Source organism: Apostichopus japonicus, chromosome 1 (genome assembly GCF_037975245.1).
Source record: "Apostichopus japonicus isolate 1M-3 chromosome 1, ASM3797524v1, whole genome shotgun sequence".
In the NCBI taxonomy this organism is placed as follows: Eukaryota; Metazoa; Echinodermata; class Holothuroidea; order Aspidochirotida; family Stichopodidae; genus Apostichopus; species Apostichopus japonicus.
Window position 1 is genome coordinate 19,712,931 of NC_092561.1, and position 22,926 is coordinate 19,735,856.

Below are 22,926 nucleotides of genomic sequence, written 5' to 3' on the forward strand. Positions count from 1 at the left end.
AGTCCTAATTTGCATATTTATAAGGATTCACACAATCACATCAGATCACCAGATATCTTGCCATCATTTGCACGCTGGTTTGCTTGGGTAAGAATCGAAGGTATCTACTTTTGAGAAGTTCTGTTGTAGTTCTGTCACCCTGTTGTATTTTAATGAGTTGCAGTTTAGAGAAATAGACAAAATTTGATTCACTCGAGTGACTTAAACGTTATGCCTTTTATAGTTCGAAGTATTATGATTCTACTAAGTTTTTAATCGTTTTTCTTGAATTGATTGAAGTGATAATGTATACGTTTTTGTAGTTCAAAATGATCACGAAACGTAAAATCCGAATTCTGTTTTCTCTACCCTACGCTACCTGAAGACGGCGTAGCCAAACCAGGCCAGATTGGGTCTGCCAACCCCCCCCCCCCCCCTCCCCCCGCACCCCCCACCTCGTGCGAACTGCTGTACTTCCTATCAAACGTGCTACTAGTGTTTCTACAATACTTCACAAGTTAAATGACACGGCTATTGTGCCCATCCTTGAATTACTTGTGCCCCTCGTTAAATTGTGAGTGCCCCTCCATCTCAGAATTCCTATCTTTCGAATCCCATCCTGTAGAACGGTAGTAAAAAAAAATAGCAGTAGAAAAATTACTGGTAACCAGAATGGGTATGTCAATATTATGTCAAAAATAGTACGAGGCCTATATGACAATAACTGCAGCACAGATTTATTGTGTTGGGGTTTTTTTTTTGTTAGGCTTTTTGATTTAGTCTACTGTTTTGTAAGTAAATGATAATCTAGCTTAAAATGTCACGTACACGAGCATAGTGTTGTATTTATTATAAATCAGAGTTCGATAACTGTCTGTGCGTTAGCAAACATATCCAAGAGGAAGTAAACCAATGATTATGTGAACGTCAAAAGCGTCAATTCTTTACGCATGACTGGATTACCTTAAACGGCCGTAAACTTCAGCGAGCTAGTAACCTTTCAAGTCATGGTGCTAGTTCCTTCTCATATCATAAACGCACTATGAACCACTGATCAACGCAGTGGTATTTTGTCCTTGAAATAACAGTGTGCATGATATCAATAGGAATATGAACGGGAAGGTACACCATTAATCTAAAGCTTCAGGTAGAAGTTGTGATTTTACTGCCTGTCGTTTGTTTTACATATTGTGATCTGCAGAACAACGAAGATGTTTACTTATAGACTATATGTATGATCGAGTTCATTTCTGCTGTTGTGATTGATTGCCCACGATGACGAGGTTAAACAACTTTTACTTTTCGCTGGTAGCCGTTACTCTCATTGGAGGAGCGAATGTCATACTTGGACAACGAGGTAGTATAATAGCATTAACAATTACTATCTATTTAATATTTGACCTTAGGTAGTAACGTAATATTCAAACGTATGCTAAGCACCTGATGTTTCCTCGTATTCATCAATGTTTTCGTTTCCTGCTTCCTCCGTAATAGTGACAGTGATTACCTTGATGGAGCCTAGCGGTGAGTTTATGTCTATCGGATACATGAATAGTCCTGCAGCTTTTACGGCATGGAATATAACCGTTGAGGAGGGTTATCACATTCATCTCGAGTTCTTAGATTTCCAGCTGCATGAAACGAGTGATTGTGCCCTTGATAATTTAACAGTGAGTGTTCATTAAATATGTTCTTTGCAACATACAACAACATATTCAGAGTGATGGCGACTCAATCTTATTAGTAAATTGTTTACTGCATCAGTTGTAGATATGATTTTTAATGATAAATGCGCAGAAAAGTTGCAGCTACATGATGCATATATTATAGCTCCCTAATTTTCTCATTCTTGTAATGTAATCAACCTAATGAAAAATGACTACTGATTGTCCTGTATGCGACTCTTTTTCAGAATACAGACAATGCATTAACGGTTTATTCATTGCAATCATATTATTCAAGGAGTAGATTTATTATTCTCAGCGTACCAACAAATGTATTAATCAGACCATGTTATAAACTATGTGGTAAAGCTGATGGGCTTATATCGGCTACATTTAACAATGTCTTCATATACTCATAAAGCTATAACATTAAACATAGTTATGTGGTATAAATAAAACGAGTTTTAAGGTTTATCACAAGCATGAAGCAGAGCAAAGCGCGGGTACATTGGTCCCGTTCCCATTTATACATCGTCCCCTTCTACTCCTTCAACATTATAAGCAGGCCTAATGAGAGGTATATGGGGGTGGAGTGGGCGCCGGTTGATATAGTCCCGTTCCCCAGTGTCAATTTCATGGGCCTGGGAATATGGAAGAGACATGAAAATATGGGATATATGAAGAGTGAAAAAATGGGACCCAGTGACATAATTTCTCCCACCTAGCTTACGAAGCCAAAGGTATATATTACTTCGTTATAGATGATACGAAGGGACAGTTGCTTGCACAATAATAGTCTTGATATACAGCGACAGTAATACACATAATGTGTTAAGTAAGTTTCTATGTAGGTAGTTAGGAATGACCTCTACAATTGAATTAGGTATCTAGTCATTGATGCATAGTCTCTCCTTCACACGTTCTCACCATCATAAAAGTGTGTATCAGTTACTTAGTAAAAGAAAGACAGTCGATGGTTTAGCCCATGTATAATACGAGAAAGGAACAAATATCACTATTTTACAACGATTTTGAGCAATGGATCGATTACGGAACTGGCAATGGGCCTATTGTTCGAGACTTACTAAACGGTATGTGTTAAAATAAGTATCCATTTTACTAGCTATTTAATATTCTACATTATATAAAACTCTTCTCTTGTCAACGAAATTAATGTAAACCGTGGCATGACAATATTTACTCTTTTTTTGATTTTGTTTTGTTTTTGAAAAGCTTTACGATGGAGCAAATCAAGATGATAGCAACACGCTGATCGATTCGTGGTGCTGGAATAATTTTACCAAGCTGATGCCGAATACCTTTATCTCAACTAGCAATTCTTTTTATATAATCTTCCGCGGACACGACGGAAACACTAGAAAGGGGTTCAAAGCGACATACTTTTCTGTTGGTAAGAATTGTTGCTCAGTTATGTATACTCACCAAAGACAGCTTTTTATCGTTGAACTGAAATATGTGAAAATACCAAATGTTGCCTCCACATATTTCATGGGAATAAGCCTGTTAGTCTTGCACATTGGATTCTGTACTCACTTCAAAACATGAAGTCAGCACTGAATGTAATATATTAAATATGTATCAACAAGCTCTATTTGTTCACGATTTCTCATCTTCCTATTTTATCTACGATTTTTCAAAAAGCATTTAATAATGAAAGATAATTTCAACCAACTTTTTGTAATAATTAGACAGTGTTAACATAGGTATTTCCTCTTTTCCTTTTCATAAGGCAACTTTATACCTTACGCCTTCTTATATGTTTGTGATACTAGACTGTAGCAAGTATGCCAAGATAGATTTCGCTAGTTTAAGAAGTCATTGGTTTAGGCTGAAATTAACAAGCCTGCCCATGTAGAGCTAAATATGGTTAACGAAGCAGTCTGTGAACATGTAAACATAATCATAGTAACAATATCAGTCGGTAAGTACGTAGTTTGAATCATGACTTCATTAAATCCAGTTTTAACTTGAGTAGAGCTCGTTGGGTTGGTAAAGATGAATATGTTATTGCTTAAGCCTCTGTTAAGTTGCATCATTCTGCTAAACTGTAACTATCTCAAAAGTTTACTATCCAGCAATAAATTAAGGCACCGTTTTTGTATTTGATGATTTAACGTTTAATGACATGTTTCATCTTTCAAGCAGACAGTTCTTTACTAACCACCACTGCAAATACATCGGAAGTACCTAGTACTACAGTGGAAGCAATCAACCCAGGAACTCACCCAGGTAATGATAATGTTATCGCATCAGCCCCATTAACACTAGGTATTGTCCTGCATTTGTTTTATTGGCTTTAAAAAACAGAAGTATCATACTATAACTATATACATCCGTTTTTCATCGGAGATCAACAAACTCGACCCTGGGGAAATTATTTCCAACCCCCCCCGTCACTCCATTCCCCCAACTACATATCTATAACAGAAATTCGTTGTAAGCTTATATTTGGTAAATGATATTTTTCGCTTTCATATGTTAATGATCATACTCAACAACAGGTTAGTCATTATTAAATTAACTTTATTGTCATCATTTAATTATTTCTTCTTTTAATAATTTCATGTTTTGTATAAATTGTCTCATTTTTGAAGCAGACAGCTCTGTAGTAACCACCACTGAACAAGCATCGCATGTACCTAGTACTACAGTGGGAACAGTCAACCCAGGAACTCACCCAGGTGATGATAGTGCATAGCATCAGCCCCATTAACACTATGTAAATTAGAACGGTAGCGATCGTGACCAAAAACATGATTGTGCGTAATGGTTTAACTTAAAGTAACTTTAGTGTGTGATTCCTTGATAGTACTCAATTTTACGAAATATTTTATGACAAAATCACATAGCATAACAGCCTAATCAGGTTATATTATAATTAAAAGGAGCGAATTTAACGATTAACCGCGACGAATTGAATATACTACTATGATATTATATTCATCTGGATGATAGTTTAATTAGTTAGCAGTCAAAACTTAAAGATATCTAATATTACCAGTGTTTCAGCTACCTTAACCTAATATAATAATACCATTCTTATTTGTAAAATGCGACCATCTTACAATTGTTGTATGTGTTCGTCATGATATCCGGACATATTGGTGGTTACTCACTAGATATTTTATTATGTCTTGCAGCTTACAGTGTAAGACAGTTGTCCTTCATCTTTTTTATTTTGTTTTACAAATACAGGCGTCTCATTCTTCATCTACATCCTACTTTCAGACGGAGATTAACACAGGCTAGACCCTTAAACAGCTTCCAATCCACACCACTTTAGCTACCCCATTCCAAAAGATATCTTTATAGCAGAAAACCGTTATAAATGTATGTTGCAAAATGATCAGTTTTACCTCTCAAAGTATGTTAATAATCACACTCTACCATACGACAGTTCCTAGAGTGTGTTTCACAGTAGCAGTCACACAGTCGATATTTAAAACTAGATAGTGATCTACTTGTAGTTGTGTTTGTTTCATTTGCCTACCATCAGACAATGTATACGTTTTAAAGGTGCAAATTGTGTGTCAAATTATATTCTCTATGGAATGAACAATACTGTAACCTAAAAGGGGAATAACCTGAGTTCTACGCGGAACTTCCCGATTGCTAAGCCTCATTGCTTCGAATGCCATCGCCTCTATCCACTCGGCCACATCACCGATACTGTTATACATTGGACTATAATAGCCTAGTTTATGCCCTACTGATATGAAGCTAGAAGGAAATTGCTAGAGAATGCATTATACACGTTTCATTATTTTACCGGCATTTTGCATAATCCGGATTCCTTTTTGTTCTTCTTCTCTTTTCCTTATTTTTTTTCTCAATATTTTTGGGTCTTTTCTTTCAGTTGTAATCATCGCTGGCGGGGCTGTTGTTATTCTTGTAGTGTGCATTGTTGTCGTCTGCATAATATGCTTGTTGTAAGTAGAAAATATTGAACTGTTTTTAATACAAAATTTTTGTACGGAATTAAAATTACCCGGGGACTTGAAATTGCTAATCGGCCAATTCTTGCTAAGATATTAGTACTTTACTAAGTGCTAGAGGGTATACACGAGTCAAACCTATTATACGCTTTAAGTAATAGAAGTTTGCATAACCTTTAATCCAAAACATACACATACGGGTTATTATTTCATTATGTACAATATCTCTTTATCATGAGCGAATATTGTTTGCAGGCCTAACAATAGTCCTTTTGTTACACCGTATTTCAAATGATGTTAGAAAGCTAGGCTTCGTATTCCCTGTTTTGTAAACATTGTGTAATTGATATCCAACAAATGGAAGTTTGGATATTGGATTGCCTAATGAGTATCATATTATTTGTTAATTTAACCCTGACCAAGTATACCCATGTTTCATAAAATATCCTTTGTCACTGACCCCAATCAAACACATACTCAGCTATTAAAAAGTTGTTGTTAATTATGTATTGTATATTTATGTATTGAACAAAAGTACCTCTCGAAGCAAGCTATTATTCATGGCAAGTGATTTCTTGATACCAAATATAACAGTACGTCATTGTTTAAGACCGTTATTATTTAGGGCAATGTGTTTCTTGATATATACAGTAGTACACGGTGACCCATGATATTGCGATAGAATGATGAAACGGACGCGTCATTTAAATCACTTATAGTACAATGCACGTTTGTGCATACGTTCTAACTGTATAGTACGTATTCGTTAGCTTGTTTGGGACTGATGAGCTTACGCTGTTATGAAAGAGCTATGCTGTCCAACGTATCATTTTACCGGCACGTCCCTTCGCATTACTGAATAGCCTTACTTTCTTGCAATTTCGTCTGCAGTCTTTTATTTTTCCTATTTTTCCAATTAAAGCTGCAACAGAAGATCGAAACGCAAGAACAAAGAGCCGGTAGACATTCCACCATATTATATCAATAACCAAGTAACGAGTGGTAACACCCTGAACCAATCACAAGACAGCAATATCATACAACAAAGAGACGAAAGTGGAGGAAGAGTTTATAATGTTCCCTCGAATAGAAAAGGATCCGCCATAGCCTCGGATAATAATGATGATATTAGGTACAGTAGACATATCGACGTTTGTATAGATTCACCACAGAAAGAAAATGGCGGAAACGTACGAAACGGAAAACTGTTGGACAATAACATGCAGATGAGCAACCTTAAAGGATCACCATACGATAAGAAACAATCGAATTCAACGAAGAAAACTGGAAATGTAGTAGATGACATTCAAGGTTATTCTTCAGTTGATATTAAAAAAAATACCCAACGAGAGAATGTTGGAGCTCGATATATCAAGGATGACGTCACATATTCTCTACCGGTTAAGAACAAACGTGAAAGTGAAGAAATGTTTTTTAATGTTACATATGAAAGTTACGATTCATGATAGAAATTAGCCTATATTGCAGATCAGTTTTTCGATACTCATTATTAGAAATATCGTGCATATTGAACCGGAATAAAACGTGAATGTTATATATCATCCTTGTCGTTATAAACTGTAAATATTCTAAATGCGTATACATAATGAATACATGATACGGTGCTTATGTGAATCTAAAGTATAAGTTTACTTATCAGTTTAGGGTTTTGATCTGTTTCTTTTTTAATCAGCATTTTGAGTTATTTTGTACAAATAGTACGATTAGTACTGATTAACTTGAATTCAGTAATTAAGTAACAAGAGTAGACTGATGTAGTTTTTTCTTGAATCTTATCAACTTCACTTTTATTACAATTTATCATTAAGCTATAAAGTCATGTTAATTAATCAAAGAAATGTGAGAATAACGCAACATTATTGTCACAAAGACGCATGCAGTTAGGCTACTCTTTTGGTGAGCTAATGATTAACAAAATGTATTATATATTGTTGTAGGTCATATTATTCAGACGATTGATATACATAGTGTTAAGTAATATCTCAAAGGTACAACTCATTTCAATTATCATCATGTGGTTTAATGAAGATAATCGTCTCGTTGAGTAATCATTTGGATTCCTCGGACAGAAATCAAGACAATTAAAAAAGACTGCAAACTCAAAATAAATGAGTGACGGCTTTAATTTCCTGTCTTGATGCTGATGATAATGTTGAGCAAACGTATGAATTAAACGTGACAGGTGGCAATGATTGTTGAACCTAACATGTAAAATATAAACTATTTAATATCACACTCTATTATCTCTTTTTTTGAAATACACTATCGGAAACGAATGTGATTAGATTTGATTCACTCCAACAAAATTGTTTGGTTGGTTTTGGTTGCCGCGTCCAAACTATAAACTAGATTTAGAGTCCTTTTAATCTAATTGATAATAATTATTGATCTTATTCATTAACACTAAGTTTCTTATGCAGCTCTTTGACTTTGCATTCCCTCTTGCCAAGTCCATTGTAAGAAAAACTAAGCGGGCAGCGGGCAGCGGGCAGCGGGCAGCGGGCAGCGGGCAGAGGGCAGATCTAGGGCAGAGGGCAGCGGGCAGCGGGCAGAGGGCAGATCTAGGGCAGAGGGCAGATCTAGGGCAGAGGGCAGATCTAGTTCAGAGGGCAGAGGGCAGAGCGCAGAGTCTACTTGACTTCATAAAACATAAAGGTCATATAACAGCTCTTTGGCTTGAGGTTTCATCACAGAAGTGTATGAGCGATTGTGAAAGCTTTTCTTCGTTAAATCCACCTGTTCAGAGTACATTTAGAATTAGAAACATTGAATCTACTTCGGAAGATTGTTTTCCAAAATACATCAGCAAACATGTATTGAGACTTAAATATTTTTTGATGTTATCAAAATACTGACTGCATTTATGACCTCAGTTAAAGACAATGTGCATGAGTCAATATAGAAAGCGTATACTTTATTACCCAAAGAAATAGAAAGGGGAGAATGCTGAAACAGTGTATGGAAACGTATTGAACTGGTGAAGCACAGAAAAGGTGAGGGCGTTCTGTTTAAACGTCAAAATGTAACAATACTTGTTCGTCACCGTGTATATATTGTGTAATTTACAGGAAATTTGGCTTCGATATTCCTTACTTTTATTTAACATGTAACCCTTATTTCGATAGAAAAAGGCTATAAATGGGACTTTCATGGGGAAATGTCATATTTTGAAATGATAAAAAAATTTCGAAAATGTGATTTCTCTATTAATCAGGGACCGACATGTGAAACATCGAATTAGGAGGTTGAAAAACTACGAGACCTTAGCCTAGTTTGAATAGCAGGCGCGTAGCCAAGGGGGTAAGGGCGATCCCCCCCCCCCCCCCACCTTGAGCATATTTTTTGAATTTTTTATGATATCGCTAGTTATTTAAAAATAAAAAAATGCTTAGATGCAACTTACAATGACTGGGAAGTGCCATTTCCAGCGATTTGGGAGACATTTTCTTGTAGGGGGGACATGTCCCCCTCCATTTTTGAAATAGGGGAAACGATATCAAATGCCACCCCTACTTGTGCACATTTTTAAACCACTTACCTATACTGGGTCATTATATGTTACAACTTTTATAATCCTCCCTATGCAAAATTCTTAAAGATCGCGAGTTCAGTCAGTCGACAAGAATTTGGTGATTTCTGGACATGAATGTTGGATTTGTAGCGCATGCGCTGTCCAAAATGGCTCATTTGGCTATGCTACAAGCACGAGATACGTGTTCCATCTAACAAGCACAATATACATACATAGTGTCTGAGTGATAGGCAAACACCACGTTCGTACATATTCTGTTGCATAGCTTTATCAGTGACAGAAAATGCTAAGTTTGAAACATTTTATCTTTATTTTAAGGCATATTTGAGTAGTAGAACTTAGATGTGGTATGTGCAGTGAGCCTACTGACAAATGGGGTGCCAATATTTTGGCCTAATAAGGTTCACTTGGGATCGCCCGTCCCTGACCATCTGGATAGCTATTGATAATTAGGCCTGAATCACTGACCAGCTTCCATTGTCACGGAGGCAAACAGTGCGAACGGTTATTTTCCGAAACGTGATACAACATCAAAGTCACGAAATACCAGGCTAGCCGACATGAAGTAAAAAGAGGGAGTGGGGTAGATGCATGGTCACAGCAAGAAAGAAAGTATAAAAGTCAAAGGTATTCCAATTCTTCATTTGCTTAATCGGGACATAGGGGGAAAGGGGTCCTCAAATCTCAACATGTGTAGTTTTTGTTCCACAATTTGACTTTTTATCTCAAATTTTTGACTTTTTATTCCAAAGTTTTGACATTTAAAGTCATGTTTTGACATTTTATCTCAGCATTTTGAGTTTTTACCTCACAGTTTTGACTTAATAATAATAATAATAATAAATGAACATATAAAGCACTAAAATCTACGTAGTATTCAATAGCGCTGTACAACCCTAATAGAACGCCAACTTGAAAAAAGCAAGACTTGAACTGACTGAGATTGGGAGAACTCCGCACAGATATGGGCAGACCATTCCAGAGCTTGGGCCCGGCTGATGGAAAGGCACGGTCGCCATAGGTTTTCAGTTTAGTCCTGGGAACAGTGAGAGTGAGCCACTACCCCCCCCCCCATCCCCCACCCCATCCCGGTGTCGGTGGCTCTGGAAATGTCATTTCGAAGTCTAGTACATATATTCCTGGTTTCATTACAATTTCTGTTTGTTCATGGATTTATTAAGTTCAATGATGTTTTGCTTTATTTCCATATCCTCGGTACTAGACCAATATATGACTTGAAAAAAACTTCTAACTAATTATATTTAAAAGTTGTGTTATATTTTCCCCTACAAGAATTCTATAAGTATTAGTAATATTACAGTCACGAAACTTATTACGACCGCCCTCTCCGTAGTATTAAAAAAAAGTATGGCATAAAGGTAAGAACATGCTTTTCGCATCTATACACAGTACCTGGACTGTAAAAATGTGCATTAACGACGGATCCTTCATGGTGGGGGGTAAATCCATATACTGACGTCACATCTGCCTTCCCCTATATCTAGAAACGTCTTTGAATGGCTCTCATCCGCTCACGTTATTAGAACCGGTTAACCGAGAACTGTACACTGGTTGTATGGGCCGAAATGTACGAAAACCTTTTAACAAATGTCTTTCTGTAACAAATTTTATATGGGAGCTCTAAGTCATGCATATATTATAAGCATATGTATGTACCCATGTGTGTTTGTATGCTGTATGTATGTATGTATGTATGTATGTATGTATGTATGTATGTATGTATGTATGTATGTATGTATGTATGTATGTATGTATGTATGTATGTATGTATGTATGTATGTATGTATGTATGTATGTATGTATGTATGTATGTATGTATGTATGTATGTATGTATGTATGTGTGTGTGTGTGTATGTATGTATGTATGTATGTATGTATGTATGTATGTATGTATGTATGTATGTATGTATGTATGTATGTATGTATATTTTTATGTATAATTTGTGCCCCACCCCGTGACCCGTGACAACGGATTGATGCCCCTGCTCTGGGTCGATAGGACTAAATCACTATAGAAGTGCAGCCTGTTGCACTGCAGTGTTCTGCTCAGTTATACAACGCTGCCCTCATTTAATGGAAGAAATAAAGAAACAAAGAGGCTAAAATTCGTGATTATTATAATTATTATTACAGTCTGGATTGAGATATGATTGAGGCAAGTAAATATATAAGAACCGAAGTGGAAGGTATCCTGCTCTGTAGACCGATGAAATGTTGATAAAATGTACTTTAAGATGCAGGAGGCAAGATGTTTTTATTCTAGTGCAATTTCACTATAATTATGGTGCTTTACTTAATTATTTTTTATCATAGTGGTTTGATATTTTCAATATAATGAGGACAGTTGTACAGTTACACCATTGTTTTGTTTTTTAACTTTTGGAATTCAATTAGTCTGACAACATTAAAAATTAATCCTCATTTGCAAATTATAAACATTCACACAGTCACATCAGATCACCATCTTTTTATACAGCATTTGAACGCTGATTTGCTTGGTAGGAATTGAAGCTACCTGCTTTCAAGAAAATCTGTTGAAGTACTATCACCTTGTTGTATCTTCTTTTGAATAAATTGCAATTTAGACAAATAAAGGCACCTTGATTGACTTAAGCAACATGCCTCTAAAGTTCGAAACATATTTCATGTTCATCTTTTAATCGTTCTTCTTGAATTGGTTGGAGTGATACTTTATACGTTTCGTTGTCCAAAATGATCATGAAGCTCTGTGATAAAATCCGTATTCTGTTTTCTCTGCTTAACGCTATCTGCAGACCCGTAGCCAAACCAGGCCAGATATGATCTTGCCCCCACCCCGACCCACCCCTTGCAGACTGTTGTGTCTCCCTACCATCTGTGCTACCATTCCAGGACACGGCTGCCCCTCCTTTATTTGTTAGTTCCTGAATTCCTATCTATGGAATCCCATCCTGTAAAACGGCAGCAACAAATTGATTCAGTGCTTTGTTTTTCGGTTTAGCCGATTTTTTGTGACTCAATTGTAATCTGGCTTAAAGTATCACGTACACAAGCATAGTGTTGTATTTATTATAAATCATAACTTCTCTGTTCGTGAGCAAACGTATAAAAGAGGAAGTAAACCAATGATTCTGTGAACGACAAATGCGTCACTTCGATTCGCATGACTGAATTATTGTAAAATTAACGAGCTGGTAACCTTTCAAGTCATGGTGCTAGTTCCTTTTCATATCATAACTGCATTATTAACCACTGATCAACTCAGTTGTATTTTGTACGTGAAACAGCTGTGCATGATATCATTAGGAATATGAACGGGAAGGTACACCATTAATCTAAAGCTTCAGGATGGGTGATTTTACTGCCAGTCGTTTGTTTTACATATTGTAGTCTGCAGAACAACGAAGATGTATCTTTGACTATATGTATGATCGAGTTCATTACTGCTGTTGTGATTGATTGCCCAGGATGACGAGGTTCAACCGCTTTTACTTTTCGCTGGTAGCCGTTACTCTCATTGGAGGAGCGAATATCGTACTTGGACAAATGAACGGTAATAACATTCACAATTACTATCTATTTAATATTTGACCTCAGGTAGTAACGTAATATTGAAACTTATGCTAAGCACCTGATGTTTCCTCGTATTCACCATTTTGTTTCCTGCTTCTTTTTGTAACAGTGAAAAAGAAAACCTTGGTGGGGCCAAGCGGTGTAATTATGTCTGAAGGATACCCGAATAGTATTTCAGTTCATTCGGAATGGGGAATAACTGTTGAGGATGGTTACCGAATTCAACTGCAGTTCTTTGATTTCCAGCTGAATGAAACGGATAGTTGTTACCTTGACTTTGTTTCAGTGAGTGTTCATTAAATATGTTCTCTGTAACATACAACAGCATATTCAGAGTGACGGCGACTCACTCGTATTTGTAAATCGTTTACTGCATCAGTTGTAGACATGATATTTAATGTTAAATGCGCAGAATAGTTACAGCTACATGCTGTAGATATAATTGCTCCCCAATTGTTTTCGTTCTTGTAATGTAATCAATCTGATGAATCATGACCACTGATTGTCACGCATGCGCCGCTCTTTAAAAATGCAGACACTGCTTGAATTCATTACAATTATGTTATTCAAGGAGTAGAGTTATCATTCTCGGCGTAACAACAAATGCATTAATTAGACCATGTAATAAACTAAGTGGTAAAGCCGACGGGCTTATATCGGCTACATTTAACAATGAGTGCATATACTTATAAAGCTATTATGTTAAACATAATCATATGAATTAAATTGAACGAGTTTTAAGGTTTATCACAAGCATGAAGCAGAGCAAAGCGCGGGTACATTGGTCCCATTCCCCCTTTCTACATCGTCCCCTCCCCCCCCCTCCAGCGTATATGTATGCCTGATGAGAAGGCGAAGGGGGAGGGGGTGGTCGCAGTGTAAATTAAATTTGCCTTGGAAAAATGGAGGTGACATGAAATATGGGATTTATAAAGAGTGGAAAAATGGGGCCCAGTGACATAATTATCATCCACCTAGCTCACGACGCCAATGGTAATAAATTTCTTCGTTATCTGTGATACGAACGCGTCGAATATACTCGCTTTAAGATGCTTGCACAAGCACAGTCTTGTCATAGAGCGATATTAATACACCTACTGTTTTAAGTAATTTACTATATATGTAGTTAGGTATGACCGTCGCAATTCAAATAGCTACGTAGTCATTGAAGTATACTTTCTCCATCATATATTCTGACCATCATCATGAAAATTTGTATCAAGTACTAAGTAAAGGATGAATGTTGTTGGTTTAGCCCATGTATAATATGAGAAAGGAATATAATATATCAACATTTTATAACAACAATTCTCAACAATGGATCAAGTACTTACGGAACTGACATTGGGTCTATTGTATGATACTTACTATACGGTACGTGTTGAAGTAAGTGTCCATTTTATTAGCATTTTAATATTATACATGATATAAAACTATATAAACATATCCTTGAGTTTCAACATATAACTTCAAGTTCCTTTAAGCAAATAAAAACATTTTCTTTTATACGAAATTTAATATAAACCGCGGCATGAGCCGATTAACTCTTATTTTGAATTCGTTTTTTTTCAAAAGCTTTACGATGCTCCAGTTCAAGATGATGTCAACAGTCTGATCGGTCAATGGTGCTGGAATAACTTCACCAAGCTGATGCCGATCACCTTTACCTCAACTAGCAATTCTTTTTATCTAATCTTTCGCGGTTCCGGAGGATTCACAAGAAAGGGGTTCAAAGCGATGTACTTCTCTTTTAGTAAGAGTTTTTGCTCGGTTATGTATACTCACCAAAGGCAGCTTTTTATCGTTGTATTGAAATATTTGAAAATACCACATGTTGTTTGTTACCAATTGCTTCCATTTATTATCTGGAATAAGCCTGATGATCTTGTACATTCGTTTCTGTACTGACTTAAAAAACATGAAGTCAACACTGAAGGTAATATCTTAAATTTGTATCAACAAGCTATGTTTGTTAGCTTTTTCTCCCTTTGAATTCTTATCTTATTCTCTCTATTTTTGCTACGTTTTTTCGAAATATAAATTGCATTTATTAATGAAATAAAAGTTGAACCAATTACATTGATTTTGAAATATTAAGAGAGTGTTAACATAAGTAATGAGCAAAACCTTTGCATTTTTCCTCTTTTCTTTATCATGTGACAATTTTATACCTTATGCTTTCTTATATGTTCGTGATACTAGACTGTAGCAAGCATGCCAAGATAGTTTCCGTAAACTTGAGAATTCATTGGGTCGATGTTTTGGTCGTAAGTTATATCCGGTGTAATTAAAGTTTTAATTAAGAGGGAAGATGTCCAAATGAACATGCCATTGCTTTAGTCTCTGGTTATTTGCATCATTCTGTTAAACTGTAACTACCTCAAACGTGTACTACCCAGCAATAAATTAAGGCACCGTGTTCGTATTGAGATGATCTAACGTTTATTATGACTTATTTCATCTTTCACGCAGACAGCTCTTTACTAACCACCACTGAAACTACATCGCAAGTTTCTAGTACTACAGTGGGAGCAATCAACCCAGGAACTCACCCAGATAATGGTAATGTAATCGCATCAGCCCCATAAACACGAGGTATTGTCCTGGACTTGTGTTATTTGGTTTTCAAATACAGACGTCTCTTACTATATCTACATTCGTTTTGCATCGAAAATTACCACACTACACCCGGAGAAAAGATTTCTAACCCCTTTCCAACGACACTACACTCCGCCAATGACACATCTATAACAGACAACCGTTATAATTGTATCTTACTAAATCAATATACAATTATAACGTAACATGGCAGTCAAAACTTAAAGATATTCAATACTGCCAGTGTCTCAGCTACCTTAACCTTATATAATAATACCATGCTTACCTCTGTAAAGCGACCAACATGCATTGCTGTATGTGCTCTTCGTTGATGTACGGGCTTCAAAGACCAATAGGTGGATACTCACTACGTATCTTATCATGTCTGTGTATTTTATAGTTTGATTAAAATATTACGATGATGTAACGTTTGTTATCACATATTTCATCTTTCAAGCAGACAGCGCTTTACCAACCACCACTGAGAATACAACGCATGTACCTGGTACTACAGTGACAACAATCAACCCAGGACCTCATACAGGTGATGGTAATATAAACGCATCAGCCCCATTAATTGTTTGCAAATACAGGCATCTTATTTATTTATTTATTTATTTATTTATTTATTTATTTATTTATTTATTTATTTATTTATTTATTTATTTATTTATTTATTTATTTATTTATTTATTTATTTATTTATTTATTTATTTATTTATTTATTTATTTATTTATTTATTTATTTATTTATTTATTTATTTATTTATTTATTTATTTATTTATTTATTTATTTATTTATTTATTTATTTATTTATTTATTTATTTATTTATTTATTTATTTATTTATTTATTTATTTATTTATTTATTTATTTATTTATTTATTTATTTATTTATTTATTTATTTATTTATTTATTTATTTATTTATTTATTTATTTATTTATTTATTTATTTATTTATTTATTTATTTATTTATTTATTTATTTATTTATTTATTTATTTATTTATTTATTTATTTATTTATTTATTTATTTATTTATTTATTTATTTATTTATTTATTTATTTATTTATTTATTTATTTATTTATTTATTTATTTATTTATTTATTTATTTATTTATTTATTTATTTATTTATTTATTTATTTATTTATTTATTTATTTATTTATTTATTTATTTATTTATTTATTTATTTATTTATTTATTTATTTATTTATTTATTTATTTATTTATTTATTTATTTATTTATTCAGCATATAACGTTTATTATGACTTATTTCATCTTTCAAGCAGACAGCTCTTTACTAACAACCACTGAAAGTACATCGCATGTACCTAGTACTACAGTGGGAACAGTCAACCCAGGAACTCAGCCAGGTGATTATAATACAATAGCATCAGCCCCATTAACACGAGGTTTTGTCCTGCATTTGTGTAAGTTGGTTCTCAAATACAGACGTCTCATACTACAGCTACATCAGTTTTGCATCGAAAATCAACATACTAGACCCCTGGGAAATAATTCCGAAACCTCCCCCCAGATCCCCCCCACCCCGGCTACTCCACTCCCCCAACGACATATCTATAACAGACAACCGTTATAATTGTATGTTGCTAAATTACAATTTTGCCCTTTCAAAATATGTTAATGATCACACTCACCCACAGGATAGTCATTATAAAAATGTTTCATTATCACCAATTAATTATTACTTATTTTAATAAACGAACTTTTATTATGAATTGTCTCATCTTCAAGCAGACAGCTCTGTATTAAACACCGCTGAACAAACATCGCATGAACCTATGACTAGTACACTGGGAATCGCATCAGCACAATTAACGCAAGGTAAGTTAGAACGGTAGCGATCTTGACCAAGCATAATAAATTGTGTGTACTGGTTTAACCTAATGCTACTTTCGTGTGTGGTTCATTGGTAGTACTCAATTTTGCGAATTATTTTATGATAAAATAACATAGCATTAGAGCCAAATCAAGTTATATTATAATTAACGAGGAGATCATTTAAGCAATAAACTTTCACCGCGACGAGGGGAATATACTACTATGTAATTATATTCATCTTAATGATAGTTTATTGATTCCAAATTTTTGTATACACTTCAGTATGTTCTTTCCGGAGTTGGTAGTCAAAACTTTAAGATATCCAATACTGCTAGGGTCTCAGCTACCTGAACTTAATTTAATAATATCATTCTTGCCTCTGTGAAGCGACCAACTTACATTGTTGTATGTGCTCTTCGTTCATATACGGGCTTCAAAGACCAATAGGTGGTTACTCATTGTGTACTTTTTAATGTCTGTGCCATTTATAGTTTAAGACAGTTGTCCTAGGCTTCATCTTTGTTATTTTGTTTTACAAATACAGGCATCTCATTCTTCATCTTCATCCGACTCTGCATCGGAGATCAACACCATAGACCCTCTAACAGCTTCCAATCTCTACCACTTTAACTACCCCATTCCCAAAGATATAGCTGTAGCAGAAAACAGTTGTAAATGTATATTGAAAAAATGATCATTTTTACCTTTCAAAGTATGTTAATGATCATACTATATCACACGATAATTATTATAGAGTGTGTTTCACAGTAGCAGTCATACAGTCGATATTTAAAACTAGATAGTACTTGTAGTTGTGTTAGTTTCATTTGCCTACCATCAGACAATGTACGGATTTAAAGGTGAAAATTATGTGTCAAGTTTTATTCTCTATTGATTTCACAATACTGTAACCTAAAAGAGGGAAAAAACCTGAGTACTTCCCACAACTTCCCGATTGCTAAGCCTCATTGCTTGAAATGCCACCGCCTTTATCCACTCGGTCACAGCACCGGTACTGTTATACATTGGACTATAATAGCCTTCTTTGTGCCTGAAGCTGGAGGGATATTACTAGAGAATGTGTAATGCACGTTGTATTTAGTACCGGAAAGTAGCATAATCCCGATTTCTAGTTCAGATAATCTCCAACTCTTCTTTTTTTCAATATTTTTGTGTCTTTTCTTTCAGTTATTATCATCGCTGGTGGGGGTGCTGTTATTCCTTTAGTGTGCATTGTAGTCGTCTGCATAATATGCTTGTTGTAAGTAGAAAATAATGAACCTTTTTTTCTCGATATAAACATTTTGAAGGAATTGAAATTACCCGAGGACTTGGAATTGCTAGTCGTTCAATTCTTGCTGAGATATTAGAACTTTACTAAGTGCAAGAGGGTACACACTAGTCATTCCTATAATAAGCTCTAAGTTATAGAAGTTTGCATAACCATTTTGTAACAAACCAATAAATACACATACTAGGGGTTATTTGTTCATTATGTTTAATTTCTCTTCTTAAGGAGTTAGTGTTGCTGCTAGATCTAATCATAGTTCTCTTGTTAAACCGTATTGTCAAATGATGTTTGAAAGCTTAGCTTCCTATACCCTATTTTGGAAACTTTTTTTGTAATTTATATCCACCAAATGGAAGGTTGGATTTTGGATCGTCTAAGGAGTATCATATGAATTAGCTAACTTAACCCTGACTAAGTATATAAACCCATGTTTCATGGGATATCCTTTGCCACTGACCACAATCAAACACATACTCTGCTATTAAAAAGTTGTTATTTCTCATTAAAAAACATTAACCTGAGCAAACTATTTGATTTTCAAACACAAGTCAATTAATACAAAAGATTATTTCGTTAATTAAAAAAATATTTTAATTTGTATTAATCATGTATTGAACCAAATCACTTCTCGAAGTAAGATAATATTCATGGCTAGAGATCTCTTCATACCAAATATAACAGCACGTCAATGTTTAAGACCGTTAATATTTGGGGCAATGTATTTCTTGATATATAAAGTAGTGTACGGTGACGCATGATATTGCGATAGAATGATGAAACGGGTGCGACATTTAATTCACTTATAGTACATTGCACGTTTGTACCTCAACAAGTATGGATTGCATCTGTGTAGTATTCGTTTAGCTTGTTTGGGACTTTTGAGCTCACATTGTTGTGAAAGAGCTATAGCCAAGGGCGTAGGAACCCCCCCCCACCCCAGTGAAAAATGTGGAGGGGCGGAAGTATCATTCCCCCCCCCCCCCGCTTCGCAAGTCAGAAAACCCCTTTTTCATTTCCGAATGAGAAAAAAAACTCATTTGGAGCACCAAATTGCATCTAAGGCCAGGTAAAAATACAAAATTAAGTTTACAAAATGGAGTGGGTGTTGAAGTGTGCTATATTGCACCAAATTGCATCTGAGGCCACCTGGAAATGCAAAAAAAAAACCAAAGGGGAGGGGGACATCCCCTCCCCTTAGACCCCTCCCCAGGCCGGCCATCAGTCTTCAGCCCCCCACTCAAAAGTACCTTCCTACGCCACTGGCTATAGCTGACCAACGCACCCTTTTACTGACGCATCCCTTTGTATTACTATTTGGTCTTTACTTTAAGTGGTTCTGGTCAGAATTAGTTACATAGAATTTGCATTTGACCCACATCGAATGTTTATGACAAGGGTATATACTTCTTACTTTACACTTTCTTGCGATTTTGCATGCAGTCATGTATGTATTCTGTAGCAACACTATCATCAATTGTATCTTTTACAATTAAAGCTGCAACAGAAGATCGAAACGCAAGAACAAAGAGCCGGTATTCATTCCATCCTATGATACCGATAACCAAGTTACTGGTGGTAACACCCTGAACCAATCACAAGACAGCAATATCATACAAAATATAGACGAGAGTGGAGGAGGAGTTTATAATGTTCCCTCGAATGAAAAAGGATCTGCCATAGCCTCAGATAATTATGATGATATTAGGTACAGCAGACATATTGACGTATGTATAGATTCACCACAGAAACAAAATGGCGGAGACCTACGAAACGAAAAACTGTTGGACAATAACATGCAGATGAGCAACCTTAAAGGATCGCCATACGATAAGAAACAATCGAATTCAACGAAGAAAACTGGATCCGATGAAGTAGATGACATTCAAGCTTATTCTTCTGTTGATGTTACAAATTTAACCCAACCAGAGAATGTTGAAGCGCGATATAACAAGGATGACGTCACATATTCTTTACCGGTTAAGAACAAACGTGAAAGTGAAGAAATGTTTTATAATGTTACATATGAAAGTTACGATTCATGATCATTGAAATTAGCCTATTGCAGATCAGTTTTTCTATACACAATATTAGAAATATCGTGCAAATTGAACCGGAATAAAACGTGAATGTTATATATATATATATCATCATTGTCGTTATAAACTGTAAATATTCTAAATGCGTATACATAATGAATACATGATACGGTGCTTATGTGAATCTAAAGTATAAGTTTACTTATCAGTTTAGGGTTTTGATCTGTTTCTTTTTTAATCAGCATTTTGAGTTATTTTGTACAAATAGTACGATTAGAACTGATTAACTTGAATTCAGTAATTAAGTAACAAGAGTAGACTGATATAGTTTTTCTTGAATCTTATCAACCTCACTTTTATTACAATTTATCATTAAGCTATAAAGTCATGTTAATTAATCAAAGAAATGTGAGAATAACGCAACATTATTGTCACAAAGACGCATTGCAGTTAGGCTACTCTTTTGGTGACTAACAAATTGACAAAAGTTTACTTTATATTGTTTTATATAAAGTCATTTTAATCAGACGTTTGATTCACATATAAGTAACACTTCAAATGTACAAATTCATTTCTATATCATTAGCGTTTTACATATTCAGAGGATTTATTGGCACATGGTTTCATGAAGAAAACCGTCTCGTTGAGTAATCATTGGATTCCTCGGACAGAAATCAAGACAATTAAAAGAGACTGCAAACTCAAAATTAATGAGTGACGGCTTTAATTTCCTGTCTTGATGCTGATTGTAATGTTGAGCAAACGTATGAATTAAACGTGACAGGTGGCAATGATTGTTGAACCTAATGTAAAATATAAATTACTTAATATCACACTCTATTTGCTCTTTTATATTGATATGTACTATTGGAAAAGAATGTGAATGTGATGAAATATGATTCACTCAAACAAAGCATCAAACAGTAGGGTTGGTTTTGGATACCGCGTCCAAACTGTAAACTAGAACTAGGATCATTTTAATATTATTGAAAATTAATATTCATCTAATTCATGAATACGAAGTTTCTTATGCAACCCATTCCCTCTTGCCAAATCCATTGTAAGAAACACTCTGCTATCGTCAAGATTAAAAATTTCTCACAGTGTGTAAGCTTCATTGAAACAGCGGTCCATGAATGGATTTCCATGATGCTCGTCTCCATATAATGGTATAGTCCAAGCGTTCCATATGTAACACGGTTAGACCTTAAATCTCAACGGTTCATATATAGCTTAAGCCTCTTTTGTCGTTAGTGTAATACTCTTTCGTAGATATCGTATAGCAGGCACCCAATATGAGTCAACTGTTTGTTCAAACAACTTCCGACTATAGGAAAGAATTCTTTGATTATGTTCAGCCAAGTGTTTTGAAGAACTTGACCTTTTTTGGTCCAATGGCTTTTTAAATTAATTTTGCAATGTTGGATATAGCTACCGATTACCACGATAACAGTCATTTATACTTCCTTCTATGAAATGATCAATCACGATCAGGAAAGTCCCTAAAGAAACCTTGACGTCGTCCTCTTTTATTCTTTGAATTCGTTTGTTATTTGTCTTTCTCTTCTTTTGTTTTCTTTGCTTTTCTGTACTTTGGATTCCTTTCCGGGTTTCCCAAAGGAAAACCGACATTTCAAACTTGTGAGAGAGACCGAGGGGTGCAAGGTCGGTAATTACTATTACGTGTAGATTCGTCCAACACGGCAACATACAGAAACGCTGTACTCAATGCCGAAGACTTTGTTGGAACCCACCGACGGCTAGATCCTCAATTCTCAGAAAGGTTGCGATTACTAAAATCATGGGGTCTGCACAGTTTGCCAATGTTAGATAAACATTCAACGGGTAGAATAAAATAAATTTTACTCGGAAGTATTAAATTAGTAAATGTTGATAATATTATGTAGTTCATATGACTTTAAATGGTAACATATGTTGTTTTTTATACTAGATAAATTATATACCCCAATTACAATAGTCCGTGTACATGAAGCTTTGTAGTTTAGTCAAATAGGGGTAACGTAAGTTGGCTTAAATAATGTTTAAAAAATTGGAAATATATCTAAAACGAAAATAACTGCTAGTACTGCAGAAGACATATAAAGAACACGTTTATATTTTTATGTATTCTGAATTTAAGTTCTTGGCTTAAATAATGTTTCAAAAATTGGAAATATATCTAAAACGAAAATAACTGCTCGTACGGCAGAAGACATATAAAGAACACGTTTATATTTTTATGTATCCATGTGGCTACTCAAAAATGTGTATTACATGCCAAACTTACGTACTACGAGTAGAGCCCTTTTGACAAGTCGTACGCGGTACAGGTAGGACCCTTGCAATCTCATCTGCGAATCAATCAGTTCACACATCCTGAGACTATGCATGCATTCTAAGATCTTCAATACTGCTCTAATTACCTTTC

The 22,926-nt window shown here is 35.0% G+C and overlaps 2 protein-coding genes across 4 annotated transcripts; both read left to right on the forward strand.

The window, feature by feature from the left end:
- Positions 1–1,254: 1,254 nt before the first annotated feature.
- On the forward strand, positions 1,255–8,434 carry LOC139972161 (uncharacterized). The gene is made up of 7 exons (XM_071979150.1): positions 1,255–1,336; positions 1,474–1,649; positions 2,877–3,054; positions 3,807–3,893; positions 4,259–4,345; positions 5,521–5,593; positions 6,522–8,434. The coding sequence occupies exons 1-7, from the start codon at positions 1,255–1,257 to the stop codon at positions 7,063–7,065; spliced, it is 1,227 nt and encodes a 408-aa protein (XP_071835251.1). The 3' UTR covers positions 7,066–8,434.
- Positions 8,435–12,505: 4,071 nt separating this feature from the next.
- LOC139970496 (uncharacterized) lies at positions 12,506–22,039 on the forward strand. 3 transcript variants are annotated; one of them, XM_071976260.1, is made up of 9 exons: positions 12,506–12,706; positions 12,836–13,011; positions 14,302–14,479; positions 15,199–15,288; positions 15,785–15,868; positions 16,616–16,702; positions 17,085–17,174; positions 18,360–18,432; positions 19,958–22,039. In XM_071976260.1, the coding sequence occupies exons 1-9, from the start codon at positions 12,622–12,624 to the stop codon at positions 20,502–20,504; spliced, it is 1,410 nt and encodes a 469-aa protein (XP_071832361.1). In that variant the 5' UTR covers positions 12,506–12,621; the 3' UTR covers positions 20,505–22,039. The 3 variants fall into 3 exon arrangements, with proteins under 3 accessions (XP_071832361.1, XP_071832369.1, XP_071832377.1); XM_071976268.1 differs by having other exon boundaries at positions 16,619–16,702; XM_071976276.1 differs by having other exon boundaries at positions 16,619–16,702; positions 17,088–17,174.
- Positions 22,040–22,926: the final 887 nt, after the last annotated feature.